General features: G+C 46.6%; 1 protein-coding gene across 1 annotated transcript in view; it reads left to right on the forward strand.

Annotated features, from left to right (window-relative positions):
* The window catches only part of LOC135378971 (adhesion G-protein coupled receptor G6-like), a 68,723-nt gene that overhangs the window by 24,542 nt on the left and 27,905 nt on the right, over positions 1–16,276 (forward strand). The window contains exons 5-9 of the mRNA XM_064612174.1: positions 7,419–7,582; positions 7,651–7,839; positions 9,014–9,223; positions 10,816–11,094; positions 15,047–15,260. Of these exons, the coding sequence (XP_064468244.1) occupies positions 7,419–7,582; positions 7,651–7,839; positions 9,014–9,223; positions 10,816–11,094; positions 15,047–15,260 (1,056 nt within the window). The remainder of the gene's footprint in view (positions 1–7,418; positions 7,583–7,650; positions 7,840–9,013; positions 9,224–10,815; positions 11,095–15,046; positions 15,261–16,276) is intronic.

Here is a 16,276-nt window from a genome sequence, read left to right on the forward strand (position 1 = left end):
TGCTGAAGCCTTCTTTCACCTTGTGTTTAATCACAGGGTCGATGGATATTTTGCGGATCAAATATTTTAATAGCCGTGCGATGGTCAATGAATAGCAGAGTTTCTTACGTTATCATCGTGGTGAGCATCAACCACTCCTTAGTTTTGCTTTACCTGTGTCAAGATGCAAGGTTGCCTCTTGAAGCTGGCTTGCGTAGTCGTGGTCTTGACATTGTTCAGGAAGACCGCGCGCCTCTGAGTACAAACATGCACAGAATCAATAACTGCACAGAATCAATAACTGCACACAGGAATCGCGGGCGAATGCACAAAGAGATGAGGGCCACTTTCGAGTAGCTTCGTCACGACTGAACACATCTAGCACTATCCATTATCGCCTAGCCCACAATTGGCTTACCAAAAGCGCCCGGTCCATTATCAAATCTCATAATCATCACTACACTGGTCGCCGGTTGTGTGCATCCAGGGATCTAATCTAATCTCAATTACGCAAAGCGCCAACCTCCTTCAACTTCTGCTTCATTTTTCCATGAAGGGTTCTTATTTTAAGGTGAAAAATTTTCTGGCCACGTACCCTGTGACGCAGGAAACTTGAGTCCATCTTTGTGCACTGGGACCCTAGGTATAGCAGACTTCTTCAGCCGAGTGCGAGCTGGATCCACATAATCTGCTTCTAGGAAGTGCGCAGAGCACAACCTGTAACTGTTGTGCACTTGGGGCCCTATCCTCGTCAAAAGTAATCGACCTCGATTACTTTACGTCACAAGCTGTAGGGCGGGGCTGCCACGGAATACTCCGCCCTTAAATCCCGCCCGTTTCAATTGAAATTTATACCTAGTTTTCCTTCGCAGCCTCTCGGCCCTAATCTCGGACCGCGACCCTACGTCATTTTGACGTAATAATGACGTAAAATATTAGTTTCAAAGCTGAAAAGTAATCTAGCGAAAGAGGGTCGATTACTTTGAGCGGCGATGGGTTTCGTGATGGGTCCGCATGTGCATTTCCGTTTATTGTGTTGTATAAAGTCTGTATGTGCTCGTCACAACAAAAAAGTCATGTCTTTCTTCGCTTGTGTTTAATGATGAGAAAAAAGCACCGCGTAACACCGTTTCTCTGCGCCGATCGCGACATCGTATGCGTGAAAGCGGCGGGCTTTTCGAAGCGTCGTCCGAGCCGTACGTCGTACAATCAATGTTATTGCAACGTAGCGGTGTGCATACAAAAAACTCTTCGATCAAAGTTCACTGTTTCTTGAGTAAAACTATCAATGCTCATTTGCGGTATCATTACCACCCCCACAGCTCACGAGCAAAAGAAGCATATTGAAATGCGAATTATCATTTCGCATATCGAGCACATGAACATGCAGAAAAATATAAAGAAAAACTCATAAATAAAGCTCAAGATTTAAAGGACGAACCGATTTCTCATAAACGCGTTTACGGCTCGCGCCACACTGTCCGTTCGACCCTTTGCAATGATCCTTCGCGCTTTTATCGTTTTGTCAGTTTTGTTGCCTGCCATCAGCGCCATCTCACGGGTACATACCGAATTATAAATGCCAAGTACAATCACGGTGTCACACAAACATTGCCGTCTTGCACACCTGTACGTCAAGAAAAATGACAAACAGCAAAAAAGGAAATTACGAGCGTGCTTTTCCACGCATTTTCTACGAAATTCAGTTTTACGCCGGTAGAGTTTTCTGTTTCCGACACCTAAGAACCGAAGCAACAAGGCAGGGCAGGCAGATCACAGGTGTGGTCTTCGGATTCTCAGGAGGAAACACCGATAAGGCGGGTCGCTTCCCAAGATAACACGTGGGGCGATTGGTTGATAGAAGGTGTCAACCACTTTTAATATTCACGCCTTTTTCGATTGTGCACCAATGACAGAAGAAATTTCAAGTAATCGAGGTAGATTACTTTGACCAGGATAGGGCCCTTGGCCCCTTGGTTTGTTTAACAAGTCGGGCCTGTTCGCGTACAGAAGCCAACTGTCGAACCTGGGTATCGAAAAAATGTGGTAGTGGTGGTCGCTCACAGACAAGCAAGAAAACAAGAAGAGGAAACTTGTAGGTGAGAAAGGCGATAAAATAAACCTGCGGATAAAATAAAGCGGAATTCAAAGCCGGAACAATTTCACACAAATTCCCTTACATACAAAATACTACGCTAATTTACGTAAGATATACGTTGATTTACAACGCAACAATCAACTACACAATCGATAATAAGCATAGTCTGTACAGCTGTTTCAGAATGCCGGCACATACCTTTCATCCACAGGAATCCGGAAAAACTTCAGTCCTGGTGCTCTTCCAGAATTGTTGCACCATTTAGCGGAACAGTAGACATGTCCACCACGTCCAGAAGGTATAATAATTAACAAAAAAAACTCTGTTTTCCGTGAATAGCACCGTGTTCGCGCGGAACAGCAAAGAACGCAACCTGCTCTCGAGTGCGGAGAGTCGACGCCACCAACGGAGAACCGTTGCAACGGTTTCATACAGCGCGCGCATCAGAAGTTTCGGTTTCGCCTGTTGCTTGATTGGTCATGAGCATAGGTCACGTGATAATAAATTTTCGAACAAGACAGAGGTGATTTTCGTTTCAGTAAACATTCTTGTGGTGAACCTTTATCCAAGATTAAGAACAGTTTGCAAACGAAATCAAATTCTGCTGACGCGATCATAGCAACCCACCGAAGTGAGGGCGCTTTCGTCAGTCTACTGTGGCGCCTCTATACTTTGAGCCGCGAAGTGCGCCGAGTGTCGGGACCTGCTTATGCTGTTCATAATTGTCACAAAAAAGGCGTACGCCTCCAGTTTTCAACAAATCGGGGCAGATAACGATATCGATCATTTGAGATTATGGTTGGCTAGGAGCGTGCTATGCGGTGAAGTTCATTTTTAAGAGTGCAGGCGAAGGCAGCTGGAAGATAAATTCTGCCTCGTAACGTAAACGTATTTGATAACCCTGTAAAACTTATTTGATCCAGAGTGCAATGTTTTTGTGCCCTTCTGTAATTGATTGCGTTGGCAGGCACCGTTTAACATTTGGTTGTTTTCTGTAGTCTGCGCAATTATAGAGCTAATATCAGCACGATTGTTACTGTTAAGTTTCCAGTTAACTATAATGAGCTTGCTATAACTGTCTCTTGTAACAATTACATTGCACCGCCGCCTCCGTTTTCACCAAAAGCTAGATCATCATAGTAACGTGGTTTCTTGGCGGTTGGAGTAACTTGACACCAGACCAGGGAGCCACATGTGCCGTGTCCCAGAAGGAGGCGTTTCGTCCGCACTCGAGATGTACGCGTCCGAAGACGTGGTCAGCCTGGCGATGTACGATACGGCTCCCACGAAACTTCAACGAGACGTAATTACACAGGTGCCTCATGAGAAGCGGGAGAACGTTACATTTCCCCTGTAACAACAACAACAACAATAAATGACTGAAGAAGTGATGATGACATGGGATGTTTCCCCGTGGTAGCCACAGGACCCTACCCCACTTCACATGAGAGGATGAATTATGATGAACGCAAGCAACGACAGGTCGGAGTTCTGTTCAGAGCTCTTTGAGGAGTCTAGTGGCTTGTATGAAAGCAAAAAGAGAGCGAAGAGCCCGGCACTGATGCGCAGGAGAGCTCCATGGGCCAAGTAGTTTGGACAGGCTGAATGATCTATGGTCAAGGAGCTCAAGTTGGCGTCGAAACACCGGGCGTTCACTCGTGTACCCGCCGCATTCCCGCCTGCGAAAACTCCACTGGGTGTACCTATTTGCGATATGGCATAGTTAGACGGAACAAGATGGTCTTAATGAGGTTTCAACATCAATTCGTTAATTAATAAAATGGGTTGGTACTTTAAATTACGCAGAAGGTTGTAGAACAGTCCTCAGGACTGTAATCCACAAACATGGGAACTCAATGTGGCTTCTGTGGTACTTCAATTGAATGATGGCAGTTGAAGAAATGGCATCAACACCCACATCCGCCGATTGCTGGTCAGACACGCTACCAATAGACCTATCCCTTTGTGTAAACAAATGACGTCATAGTGTCCGACAGCGGTAGAGCTGAAAGCTAGAGGCGAACAAGGTCGCGCCCGAAAGCCACGGTCTTCAGGGGATTACGATGGTCCCCGAAAGGGACACGACCTTCGGACGTACAGTACAGACGTATTTGGACATACAGTTGCGAAACCCCCTTCCTATACGTTTTCGCGCTATCCCTTGCACTTTCTTACACATCTTACACATCTTACACACACACACACACACACATATATATATATGTATAAAAGTTCAAAAAAAGACGGGGAAACAGATTTTAGGGAAGTTACAAACACTAGTTTATTACATAGGGAGATGTTAAAAAGTAAAATGGGCAAGGGGTCGACGTTTCGACAGTGGGGGATCCGGACAAAATGTCCCCGGACAAAACGGCCCCGCACGATATGTCCCCGGACAAAACATCCCCGAAAATGTCCCCGGACAAAATGTCCCCGGCTGCCGTCCCCCACTGCGAAATTAAAGTTCGTGCTACAGGCTGTACGCCGAAATAAATCTTTTAAAATAAAACATTAAAAAATCCACGCTTAAATTTTGCAAATTTGATATTTAAGAGATTTATTTTTGAACGTTTTATTTTTACATGCTTTATTTCGGCGTCATCCCCCTGCTACATAGTCGTTGCCAGCTTCCGTGACAATAGATGTTTGTTTTCATTAGGGATATGCCAACCGAAGTCTGCCCAGGACGCACACTATACCCACGGGGCAGCATGAAAACAGACATATATCGTCACGCAAGTTAGAAACGGCTATGTAACAAGAACTCAAGTTTTAACTTTCATTTCGCAGTCAGCTGGGGACATTTTGTCCGGGAACATTTCATCCGGGGACATTTTGTCCGGGGACACCTGTCCGTAGGTCACTGTCCCCTTTGGGGAAAATTCCGGGGCAGGGTGAGCGCTGCTTCAAACTTTGCTAAAAAAAAACAGAAAAGAAACGAAAAGTGTAGCTCATCTATATAGGCAGCCAGATTTCTTACCGTTGAAAGTTCTCCCAGATCTTCGTTCATGGTTGATTGGAATTTGTAAATGAGATAAGATTCGCGTTGTTCCCTGCACCGATCCGCAAGTTTGAAACAAACTTGCCCAGGAATGGTTTTGCTTCCCTTTCTGACGTGAGCTGCAGAGATATTGAATGTGCTTGAGAAAAAAAAAGTTCACCAGATATGTAGGCAAGTGCGCTCCAAGAGTTCTGCCACACACACACAAGTATTGCAGATGTAAAGGGTTTGTCGATTCTGAGTCGCTCAATCGATCTCTTCCGACGATGCGTAAAAGTAGACTGCATTCCACGGTATCGTCTCATTTGGCCCGAGTGTGCATAAGGCCCAAGTGATCAGAACGCCCAAATGTTCATAAGACCCGAAACGAAATTGGGCCTTTTGAGCATTTGGGTCAAATGAGCAGGGCAAGGTAAGGTGTCCAGAAGGCCGAAATGCCCAGAAGGCCAAAATAGTCATATGGCCCGAAAACCAGGAGGGAAGATTAGGAGTGTCCTAGATATTTCCTTTGCTCCTATGTACAATATTAAATGAATGCGACAGAGGAGAAAAAGGTAACTGAACTAAAAATATTAATAAATGTGCTGAAATGAGGAAACAATTTTTCAAGCAAATAAGATATAGATGTGTCAAAAACTAAATACAAATAAATATGAATCCTTACAGCGTTCAATATTTCGTTCGGTACATTTGGTAGGCTCTGTGCCTAATATTTTTATTGGATATCTTATCCGTTTGCCACATTAAAAGCTTTTCAATCTTCTCTGGAATACTGCTATGACGCACAATGAGTACCGCTTTTTCTGCGAAGGTAACCAAGCCGGGCACGGCAGTAGCGTAGCCAGAAAAAATATTTCCGGAGGGGTTCAGGAGGAAATTTGCATAGGAGAGAAGGGTTTACTCCTCGTTTCCCTATCCCAACCGAGCTACCAAATGTACGATTTCGAGAGGGGTTTGAACGTAGCAACCATGCCTACGCATGGGACCGTTTTTTCCGCACTAACCCCTCGGGAACCATTTTTCCGAGATCGTTTGTTCCGTCACCAAATTTCGTAACTCGCACTGATAAAAGTACCGTACTTTTCTGTGTATATGCGCCGTTATATATTAAAAAAGTTATCTGAAGAAGCCCTGCGCAGGATGATGACGCGCATATGATGACATTAGATGACGCGCAGGACTTCTTCAGAGAATTTTTTTAAGTGTATAACGGCGCTTATACACAGAAAAATACGGTACTTTTATCAGTGCAAGTTTTGGGACCCTGAGGCAACAGAAGCCTTTCTTTCAGGTGAGGGAAGGTTGGGGCTGGCCTAGTTGAATGGGGAAATACGCTTCTGTTGTTTGCGGTTCCATGACCTCACAGGTCAATCTGATGCCTTCCTGGTTTTCGGGCCATATGACCATCTGGGCCTTCTGGGCATTAGGGCCTTCTGGACACCTTATCCTGCCCTGCTCATTTGACCCAAATGCTCAAAAGGCCCAATTTCTTTTCGGGTCTTATGAACATTTGGGCGTTCTGGTCACTTGGGCCTTATGCACACTCGGGCCATATAAGATATAACCTCATTCCACGTGTGGAAAGAGGATAACATGGAAAGACAAACTGCTGTCCTGAGTCGCAAAAGACGCAGAGTCGCATTGTGGCACAGAACAAAAGTATTTTGGTTTAGTTTGCTGGTCGTTGTTTGCACTGTTTCCTTCATCCACGATTTGAACAGCAAAATACAGGTGCAGCTCAGCGACCCATGCGAAAAGGAGCAACTTCTCCGCAAGTGAACGCGGGGCCAGCCGTGCGGACCTGGATCGGCTTGTTAAGCGTTGCATGGTTGTGCGGCGTCGATTTGGCAGAAAACGCGAATTTGGCTTAACTTTGCAGGGCGCACTGATATTTTTGCATTTTTTAAACTACGTCTCATAGTGCCTCATAGGAGGTCGCAGCGGTTAGCATGTTTATGGGTTAGAGATACTGGGACCCCACAGTACACACATTGGCTTCACACATCCTGTTAACAAAGCAATACGAGGTAACCTGTTATTGCGTTGTTTAAATGTTACGTGAAAACCTTGTATTGCTTTGTAGGTGTCATATTGCATGGACCATAAATTCAACGTTATGTCTTCTGGCTTTTTTGTCCGCGTTCATTTATATGTGTTTGTATGCAGAGACCTTCGGTGTTGCTAATGAAGAATGACGTTATCATTGTTCTTGCCTTTTCGGCTCTCAAACGCTGCCGCTGAATTTCAACAATCAGCGATTCCTCTGTTAAGCGTGTTACTCACGCTGCCATGCAACAAATCAGATGATTCCACCTTTACCCGAGTATTTCGTATGCGCAGGAACGAAGAGTGGGCCCCATATATCCTGTCACCGCAGACACACAGCCGGAAGGTGTGTTTTGCAGCGCTATATAAACGTGATGCGTTTAACCGTGTGGTGCAGCGTCCGTGTGATGAACCATTGGAAGGGCTCTGTTCGTTACCCACCAAGGACGGTTCACTGAGTATGTGTTACATATGAAGCGCTGCGAATGAAAAAAAAATGCTGACTTGATGTCTCCTACTTCTCAAGACATTCCCAGGTGTCCAAGAGGTGGCTGGCTGGATATCGATACCAGATCCAAGTGTTTCTGGTACAACTCTACGGGGGTCAGTCAGGGCGAAGCCCAGAGGATCTGTGAGAGCCACGGAGGTCAGCTGGCTCTGTTTAAAGGCTATTCGTCGACCGATACTTTATTCACAGCTTGGCGTCGATCAGATGGTGAGTGCTGTTAAAAAGACGTGCAACTCAACTTCGCTGTGGGTGCTATTCCCGAGGGAAGACGCTGGAATTTCGCTTCCACTAAGTTGCTCTGCTGTGTCGTGTTCCACGTGGGGATGCTAAGCAGGTTGGGAGGGGGAATTTGAGTACATGTTGAAAGAGTACTCAAGTTGGAGGGAATTTAATTAGCAAAGAAAAAGGGTTAACACTCTTGCTGGTTGGTGATTCATAGTTAAAAACGATAAAAACCCCAGTGCGGGGAAAGCGCCGTGTCCTCGTCTTTTTTGGTGTGTGTGCGTGTGTGTCTTCTGTGCTCGTCTTTCCCTGCACTGGGGGTTTTATCGTTTCTAAGTTTTAATTCACAAACTATCAACTTTGATAGTGGAACAAGAGAAGTAGTATAGGGACGGAGACAACTAAGTATAACGCAAGGCAGGTATCACGGTGAGTTAGGTACCACGCTCAGAGCAATGGCATTCACGCTCCGTTGTGTAGTCCCTGCGCGCTCTGACAATGACCCAGCGATGGGCACCTAATACTAATCGTACACTAATAATTTTTACACTAATTCCTAAGAGGCCCAACAGATGCGCTATGCTGTTTGCGTTCTGCAGCGGCGTGGCGAAACCTCCACTGCTCATCTGCAGACGCCGTTCGTACTCTTCGTGGTCGCCGCATAGCGTGTGTGATGCACTAACGACGCTTGTATACAGGGTGTCCCAGAAAACGTGTCATTGAATTTTAATAAAAGAAAACTATGCGCAGTATCGCAACAGAAGTAGAACTCCGAAAAAAATCAGTAAAAAGTACGCTTTAGCCCCACCGGCTTGATTTTCGCGAAGAAGCGCGCGCGAAACATGCGTCTACAGGAGGAAGTATCCCCGCCTTCATTTGTTTTGCCTTCTTTGTGATAAGTCGGTTGTTTTGTTTATTTTGTGATAAGACGGTTGTCACCAGCATCAAGGTCAAAGCGGGGGAAAGAAAGTTAAAACAAGAGGCGGGAACACTTCCTCATCTCCCCGCACCTTCCGTGCGCTCTTCTCTGTCCTCTCCGTCCCGTCTGTACGCACTTGTTCCTTTTTGCAGTTGTCTTCCTGCCCGTCCTTTATTGTTCTCGATACCGTCTCACACAGTATCAACATAAACCGTAACCGAATTCCCTCCGCTTCTCAAGCCAGTACGACGGAGGGCCCGTTCTGGATTCATCCAAAGACTGGAGCCGACGGTCGAGCGAAGGCTGCAAACTGGGAACAGTCATCGGACTACCGGAAAGGAGGAAGAACGCTTCGTGTCAACGGCACCCATGACGCGTTTCAAATGAAATGGTCAACGACAGAGCCCTGGACGCGACATCCTTTCATCTGCGAGGCTCCTCTCAAAGCTGGTAGGAGAGCAGCATTGTTTATGTTGGATCAGAACCCCACCGAAACAATATAGGTAGGGAGTGACTTTTTCGGGTTAAATGCCTTTCTCAGGTTCGGGGGTAGAAATCGGGTACTATTTTTAAGCCTGTAATTCGGGGAGAAATCGGGCGATAATTGTGCCTTCGAGTGTTATCGGGTGTTTTGTTTCTCATCTTGGTCTATTAAGACCTTTCCTAATATTTTTTCTTCTTTTTTTTGTGTGTGTATGTGGGGGGCACCCTACCGGCACTAATCCCCGAAGGCATAGACAGCACCTTGGCCCAATATTGGGCCGGCATTGCCAATATCAGTCCAATATTGGGCCAAGATGTTGTTCTGCTCGGGAGTGCTGACACACATGGGTATTGCTGGGAACGTAAGTGGCCCATTCTTACATGTGTTACCTTTGTTCGTCTTCAGTGGAAACGTCACTTGAAGGTTTCATAGTGACAGGAATTCGGGGAGAAATCGGGTTTAACCCGAATTGGTCGGAGGTCAGTTCGGGGGGAATAACCGGGCGAAATCGGGTTTAACCCGAAAAAGTCACTCCCTAAATATAGGGTACAATTTAGTACTTTACGATTCCTGGATGCTGCCTCTGTTTTATTGTTGACGACCGGTCGCAATTTCGTACTCACATTCGTGTTTATATTTAGTGCAGTCCTTCCATTCCGTTATTGTTCCTCAAGTTACTGATCGATTGATCGATGATTTGAGTGACTGTCTGCCGAATCTTTGCAAGAGATCACGTGAGGGGGGGGGGGTCATGCCCTGTCTGTTCTGGATTCCGGCCATTCGTGAGAGGGGGAAAACGTACTGCAGGGGACACGGTTAGCTAAAATCGCCCGTCAGCACTTCGCCATCCCATATTACCTAGGTTGCGCTTGAAAGTGTTGTTCCAATATTGTATCTGAAGGTGAACCGTGCGCAGCACGTGTTTATTACTCAAAAGAAAAAGTTTTGCAACACCTGGAGATTTGAGATGCGATAAACTACGGAGTGCTGATTTTAGACAACCGTGTCCTCTACATATATGGGTAGAAATCCAGTGAACCCGTAGAGATGTAGGAAGGGAGTTGCCTCAGAACAGAAGCCGCCGATATTTCGAACAGAGACTGTTCTTCTTCTTGCCCCCTTTCGGCCTGAAGAAGAACAGTCTCTGTTCGAAATATCGGCGGCTTCAGTCCTGAGGCAACTCCCTTCCTACGTGTCCTCTACAGAACATTGCAACATAAATTAGGAACAACACAACGAACGAAATCCCGTTCCTTTTCTAACGCTGTCAAAAGAAAGACATCTTTCAATCAGGGAAGATACATTTTGCAGTTTGGTGCCCCTTTAATGAGCATATAAAGAAGGGATCCTATGGAGCCGTGCAGATCAAATCCCTCTATCTCGTGCTATAGGTTGCCACATCTGAAGTACCATGCTCGTGCTACACTTCACTATATCTGGTATCGCTGCTATATCTCGTTATATCAAAATCGCGCTGTATTTGGCTTATATTCTCGCGCTATAAAAAAATCGTGCACTATAAGCCGCCACATCTGCTGTACCATGTTTCATTTTGCAGGAACACCTTGGCTTCGTGCAGGAATGGAAAGAGCTGGAGACTCTGTGACTTTTACTTGCCACACATCACCCGAGATCATAGAAGGGTCAATCATGTGGTTCAAGGACGGTCTGGCCATCAAGGGGAACCGAGTCACCCCAGATTCCAGTTCTCACACACTAACTCTACCGAGTGCTACGAGGAACAGTCCGTACTTACAAGGTTATTATTGGTGCGAAGGGATCTCAATTGACGGCTTTAAGGAGGTTGAATCTCGAAAGCGGCTGCTGCAGTTCGCTGGTAAGGTGTTGTAGTTGGTCTTTCTCTTGTGTTTGTGCTTGTGGTAATTAGTTGTATACTGTGTGTAGTGTAGATTGTGTACGAAAAAAAAAGAGGGAGTGGGGAGTTCGGTGGACCTTGAAATGCTGGATCAGAGGCCATTCAACATCTGCAAAGTTCTCGGCCCATGGAGTAACCCTGGACACCAGTGCCGTGCACTTGGCGCTCTTCTTTCCTTTCTGAGGGCCACCGGCCTCCTTCACGAACTGTAGGGATTTCCTTCCCTCGTCATCCTTTCATGTGAACCTTTTTGGAATGGGGTAGGGTCCTGCACTAAACGCAGGGAAACATCCCACATCATCATCATCCATTCATCTATGTTGTTGTTGGTGGTGGTGGACCTTGCCCTACTCGGGAGGTATGTGTCCCGACATAAGTTTTCGGAATACATGATCGACGTACTTCTTATGGTCGACACCGTAGCGGCGGGCGGAAGCTCGTTTCTTCACTCGTTCTGAGCGGTGGACAAGCACGCTGGTTGCGACACACCGCGGTAGTTTCAATATCACCTGCACGTTCTTGGTGAGGTCGTCTACACTTTTCCACCTCTCTGAGCAATGGACAATTTCCGACAACGCGTATGCGCATGCCCAGCCCTTGAGTCCGCCATCTTTGAGCGGAAAACATCGCCATGGACCCACCTGTGGGCGACTGTCATGTTCATTGTGGAGAGATAATCGGTTTCAAGGTTACGCGGACGTTTGAGGTCTGGTAATGAGTACAATGCGCTTTCACTCTTTCCGCATTCTTCTTCAAATCTTCTCTTGCTACTTTCCCACACAACGTACGTGCCAGCTCGTAAAGCGTCACCATTGTTGGGGGGAAGACACGACGTTCGACATTCCGCCGCCAGGGGCGACGCGAATATGGAAAAGGTCTATTGGATGAACCCACTTCCACATGTCGCTAGGGTGTCGCGCAGAAGAAAAACTACGTCGCTGGAGCGTTTCGTAAACTTTTTGTCAGGCCCTGTACATCACTTACCAAAAACGGAGGTTCCCAATGACGCCCCTTTTCGTCCCTTGATGCCCCTTCTTTCTTCATCTTTATTAATTTGCTTTTTGTTGCGGAATAGCAAGCCGGCGTTTCGTTTGGCTGACCTTTCCCCCGTTTCTTTTTTTTTTTTTTTTTTCATTTCGTCCAATAAATATATCCCCCCTTTTCGTCTGACTGGCGTGAAGCGAAACGCGACTATTCGGCCGCTGGATTAGGCGGAACAAGACAGAGATGAAAGTAAGCGTTACTTACCTGTTGCTCTGACATGCGGATGCGAGCCCCGCCACCGGCATTTCTCAGATTGTAACTCAAAGGGACGGTTACTTCTATTTCAATCGATTTCGAAACTATAGTATCATTTTATCGCATGTGGATCACTGACCACGGCATCGAAAATGCCACGCGAAATAGTGTCGTAGTTTCACTGTTATTCAACGGAATACATGGCCACAGCATAGGCCTGATGTTGAGGCCATTTCGGAGTTCCTTCTCCGGAGAAACTACAAGACGTCACTTTCTAAGAACGAATGAGGGCGCGATCTTGGGGAAAAGAATGGCGCGGCCCTGCGGGCGTCTGCACGGCGCTTTTCTCCTCTCAGCGCCGCCCTTTCACTCCTCCGCTTACTGAGTGACGTCATGCCGCCGGAGGCTCTGCACTCGCGGAAGTAGTGCTAATTTGTAAACCAGGGTTGCGGAGTTGCCACTTTGAGGTTGGAATGATTCCGGAATCATTCCACATTTATCAGAGCCCGGAATGGAATTGGAATGGAATGGCGGAAACTGTCCTGGGAATGGAATGGGAATGGAATTAGACATTTTTTCGCAGGCGGAATGGAATTGGAATGTAATGGTCTGGGTGCCACACGGTCATGGGTAGGGTTGCCACCTTTCGCAGTGAAAAATACCGGCTGAGGGAGAGGAGGTGGAATAGAGGGAAAGGCTCGCGGGAAAGTGCAAGTGTGTGAGGGGCGGACGAGCACAGAGAGAGAAAGAGCGAGCGTGCTCGCTCAAATGCGAGGAAACATATGTTCCTGTGTGGGGCTGGATTATTGATGTTAGAAATTGCTCTAAACAGGCATGAACGCCACACTGGATTGTATTGGAGCAACCGGATTGGATTGCCACTCACTTTGAAAAACGCCTCAGCGCAGACAAGCCTTCTTTGCAGGCGAAGATCACATGATGGTTGTATACGGCATAAGTTCTAGCTCGCTCGACACAACCACCAACAGCTTTGCACAACAACTGCTCTTGTCCCCTCCGAACACAAGACTGTAATGAATAACTAAGGCAACGACTGATGACTGCGGAGTTGAGTCTGTGCTCCAGATTTATTCAGCCGTAGTGAAATGTTGAAGGGAATACCCCGAAAAAGTCGACGTGAAAGGTCTTGAGCCATAAATACCGGCAAAAGGTGGTCGGTATCACCTTTCTACCGGCAGCCGGCAGAGCGACCAAATAACCGGCCCTGCCGGTATAATACCGGCCTGGTGGCAACCCTAGTCATGGGCGATGGTTTGGTTTGGTTTTCACAAAAAATAAAATAGTGATTTTGGCGTCACTAGTGTGAGGCCCGCAACCCCACATCACTTGCACCAGTTACTTTAGTGGAAAACTTCTGTAATGATGATGCCAATGAAGAGGAAGAGGAGGAGAGGAGGAGGGCGAAATAACTTTGTCTTTCCGTGCTGGGCATAATGTCAATCTCCTCTATAGCACTGCTGGGCTAGCTAGTAAGGTTATCGGTCCTAATTCTTTTATTGGTAGAATTACAGCAATGGAATTGGGTTGCCAAGCCATTCCAGGAGTGAGAATTGACTGTAACTTTTCATTCCGAGGAAGTGAAAGGAATGGAATTATCACAAATCTTCATTCCTCGGAATGGAATAGACGATTTCAGAAATTGCATGGATGGCCCACCAGAGACCGCCGTGTTGCGAAAGCCCCGCTGCACCTTGGGATTTAGTTTTCATGAGCCAGAGAGAAGAAGAAGAGCGCAAACGGTTTCGGTTTTCTTTCTCCTTCACCTGCCGCACCTTCAAGCAACAGGTACAACAGGCAGACGAGCACGAATGCAAACCATTTCCCACAACGCATTGCGCGATGCGCGTGACTTGCGCGACAGAGGGCCCCCGTGCGGAGCACAAGGGCAATATCTGAAATCGCCTACTGGAATGGAATGGGTGGTCCCATTCCGCAACTCTGCTGTAAACTACAAAATTCGTTCATTTATTTTCTGTTTACGCACTGTATGGACCAAAAAAATTAGCCAAGTAGATGGTCGGCCCATGCCTAACATATTGGTGATGGCTTCATACATGGGTGCGACCGTTCCTGAAGCCGCCGCCTTTCCGACTGCTGCTTATGTGTCCCCGTTCACTTAGGGATTGACAGTTGCCCGAAACGAATGCGTCAATGTGTCAACACATAACATTGACGAAAACAAGGCTCCCAGAAACAACTGCCCTTTTTACCAGTTAAATAATTTCACTGGAGCCAGTTATTAGTGCGCGTCCGTGCAACAGGTTTCCTGTTCTTTATTGCATTAGCTGCAAGATGTTAGGAAGGCGATGTTGAGGTGCAGGGTTTCATCAACCGAAGGCCATCGATACTCGGGCATGACCCAGGTTAGAATCCGTTCATCAGATGTGCTCTCTAGGTGTTTGCTGTAAAGCTCTTAGGCAAATCTGGACATAGTTCCCTGTCAAGTCGGCCCGGAAGCACGGCACCCAAACAGCTCTGTAATATAGCCAACACCACGCAATGAACGCGTAACTAAACATTTTGCGCACATCGCGGAAGCCCATCGACACCATGATCATGCTGTAGACGGGCGTGAGTGTTCTGTAGATGGCAGAAACTCACATTCTTATTTTTAACACGCGTGAATGTTGGACACGCAAATCTTTTGTCGCAGATCTCGAAACCTTTATCGGTTCATGGAATATTACAACGACAGACAACATCCCCGGACTGGACGACGTGTCATCCCAGTCATTCATTAACTTCGCGAGGACCATGCGCCAAGACATCATTAGATTACTCTGGACGGTGACGATGACATCAGGGAAACAGACCTTCGGAGCCAACGCCCTAACAGAAGCGAGGGTCCTTGCCATAAAGCAATTTGGGTACGTTTCCGCAATTTTGACCACATCAACACTCCCAAATCAATGTGCATAGTAGTAAGAGGGTTAGATGAGTGCAGTAACACGGTCCGATGAATTAATTAGTAAAGTAATTGAAAATTCGATGTGTGATTCCAGAAAAAAAATCCGATTACAAATACGTTTTTCGATTTTTTTACCTTCTCGGACATTTGAAGACGTCTCTGTACGAAGAATTAAAATTAAACGCCAGCTCGTTAAAGTAGCACAGAAGGCATTTTTAACACCCTGTTTTCTTCCTATGAAACTGTTAAGTAGGCCACTAAGATGCACCATGCGAAATAATTCACACCACAGCGTCATAATTATCGCAGAAATGGAATTTAAAGTGCGCCGCAAAAAAGCGAACGTGCGCAACGGCGGTAAAGAGCAGTACTACTAGCCTGTGACTGCCTCGAACCTCCCGCTGACGCTATAACGAGAACGCTCGCCGATTGGTCCAGAGAAATGTTTTCTGCTACTCCTCTGTCGTCTGCTACTCAGCTGTTCGGGGTTCTGAAAAAGCCTTTCTCCTGCACTCCGAGAAAAGAAGGTATGATTTTCTACCCATTTCGGTAGAGCTGCATTGCAACCATATTTCTACTCCAACCAGTTTTACCTTTTGGGAATAACTGCAGAATAGAAACAAAGTACCGAGTAGAATATGTCGTTCTACCATCTTTTCTTAGAGCAGACGTGCGAGAGAGGATCAAGGGAAAGGGCCGCCGCCGCCCACACCCGCGAAGAAGTCGTGTGTGAATAGACGAGTTCAGAAAATCCCAGTGCTCTTTTCGCACGCATTGCATCCTGGGCGCTTGCTAAGCGCGGGAACAAAGAGTAATCCTTCACATTTCGCTTTCGCTGACCTTGACACGTCGTGGGCAATGGACCGGTAGGGGAGAAATCGGAACAGTTTGGAAGCCACCCGATTCTTTCGTGTTAGTACACTCCCACAGTTCAAAGCGACGCTAAGCACTCTGGGATTTTCTTAACTTGTCTAT

Source organism: Ornithodoros turicata, chromosome 1 (genome assembly GCF_037126465.1).
Source record: "Ornithodoros turicata isolate Travis chromosome 1, ASM3712646v1, whole genome shotgun sequence".
NCBI lineage: Eukaryota > Metazoa > Arthropoda > Arachnida > Ixodida > Argasidae > Ornithodoros > Ornithodoros turicata.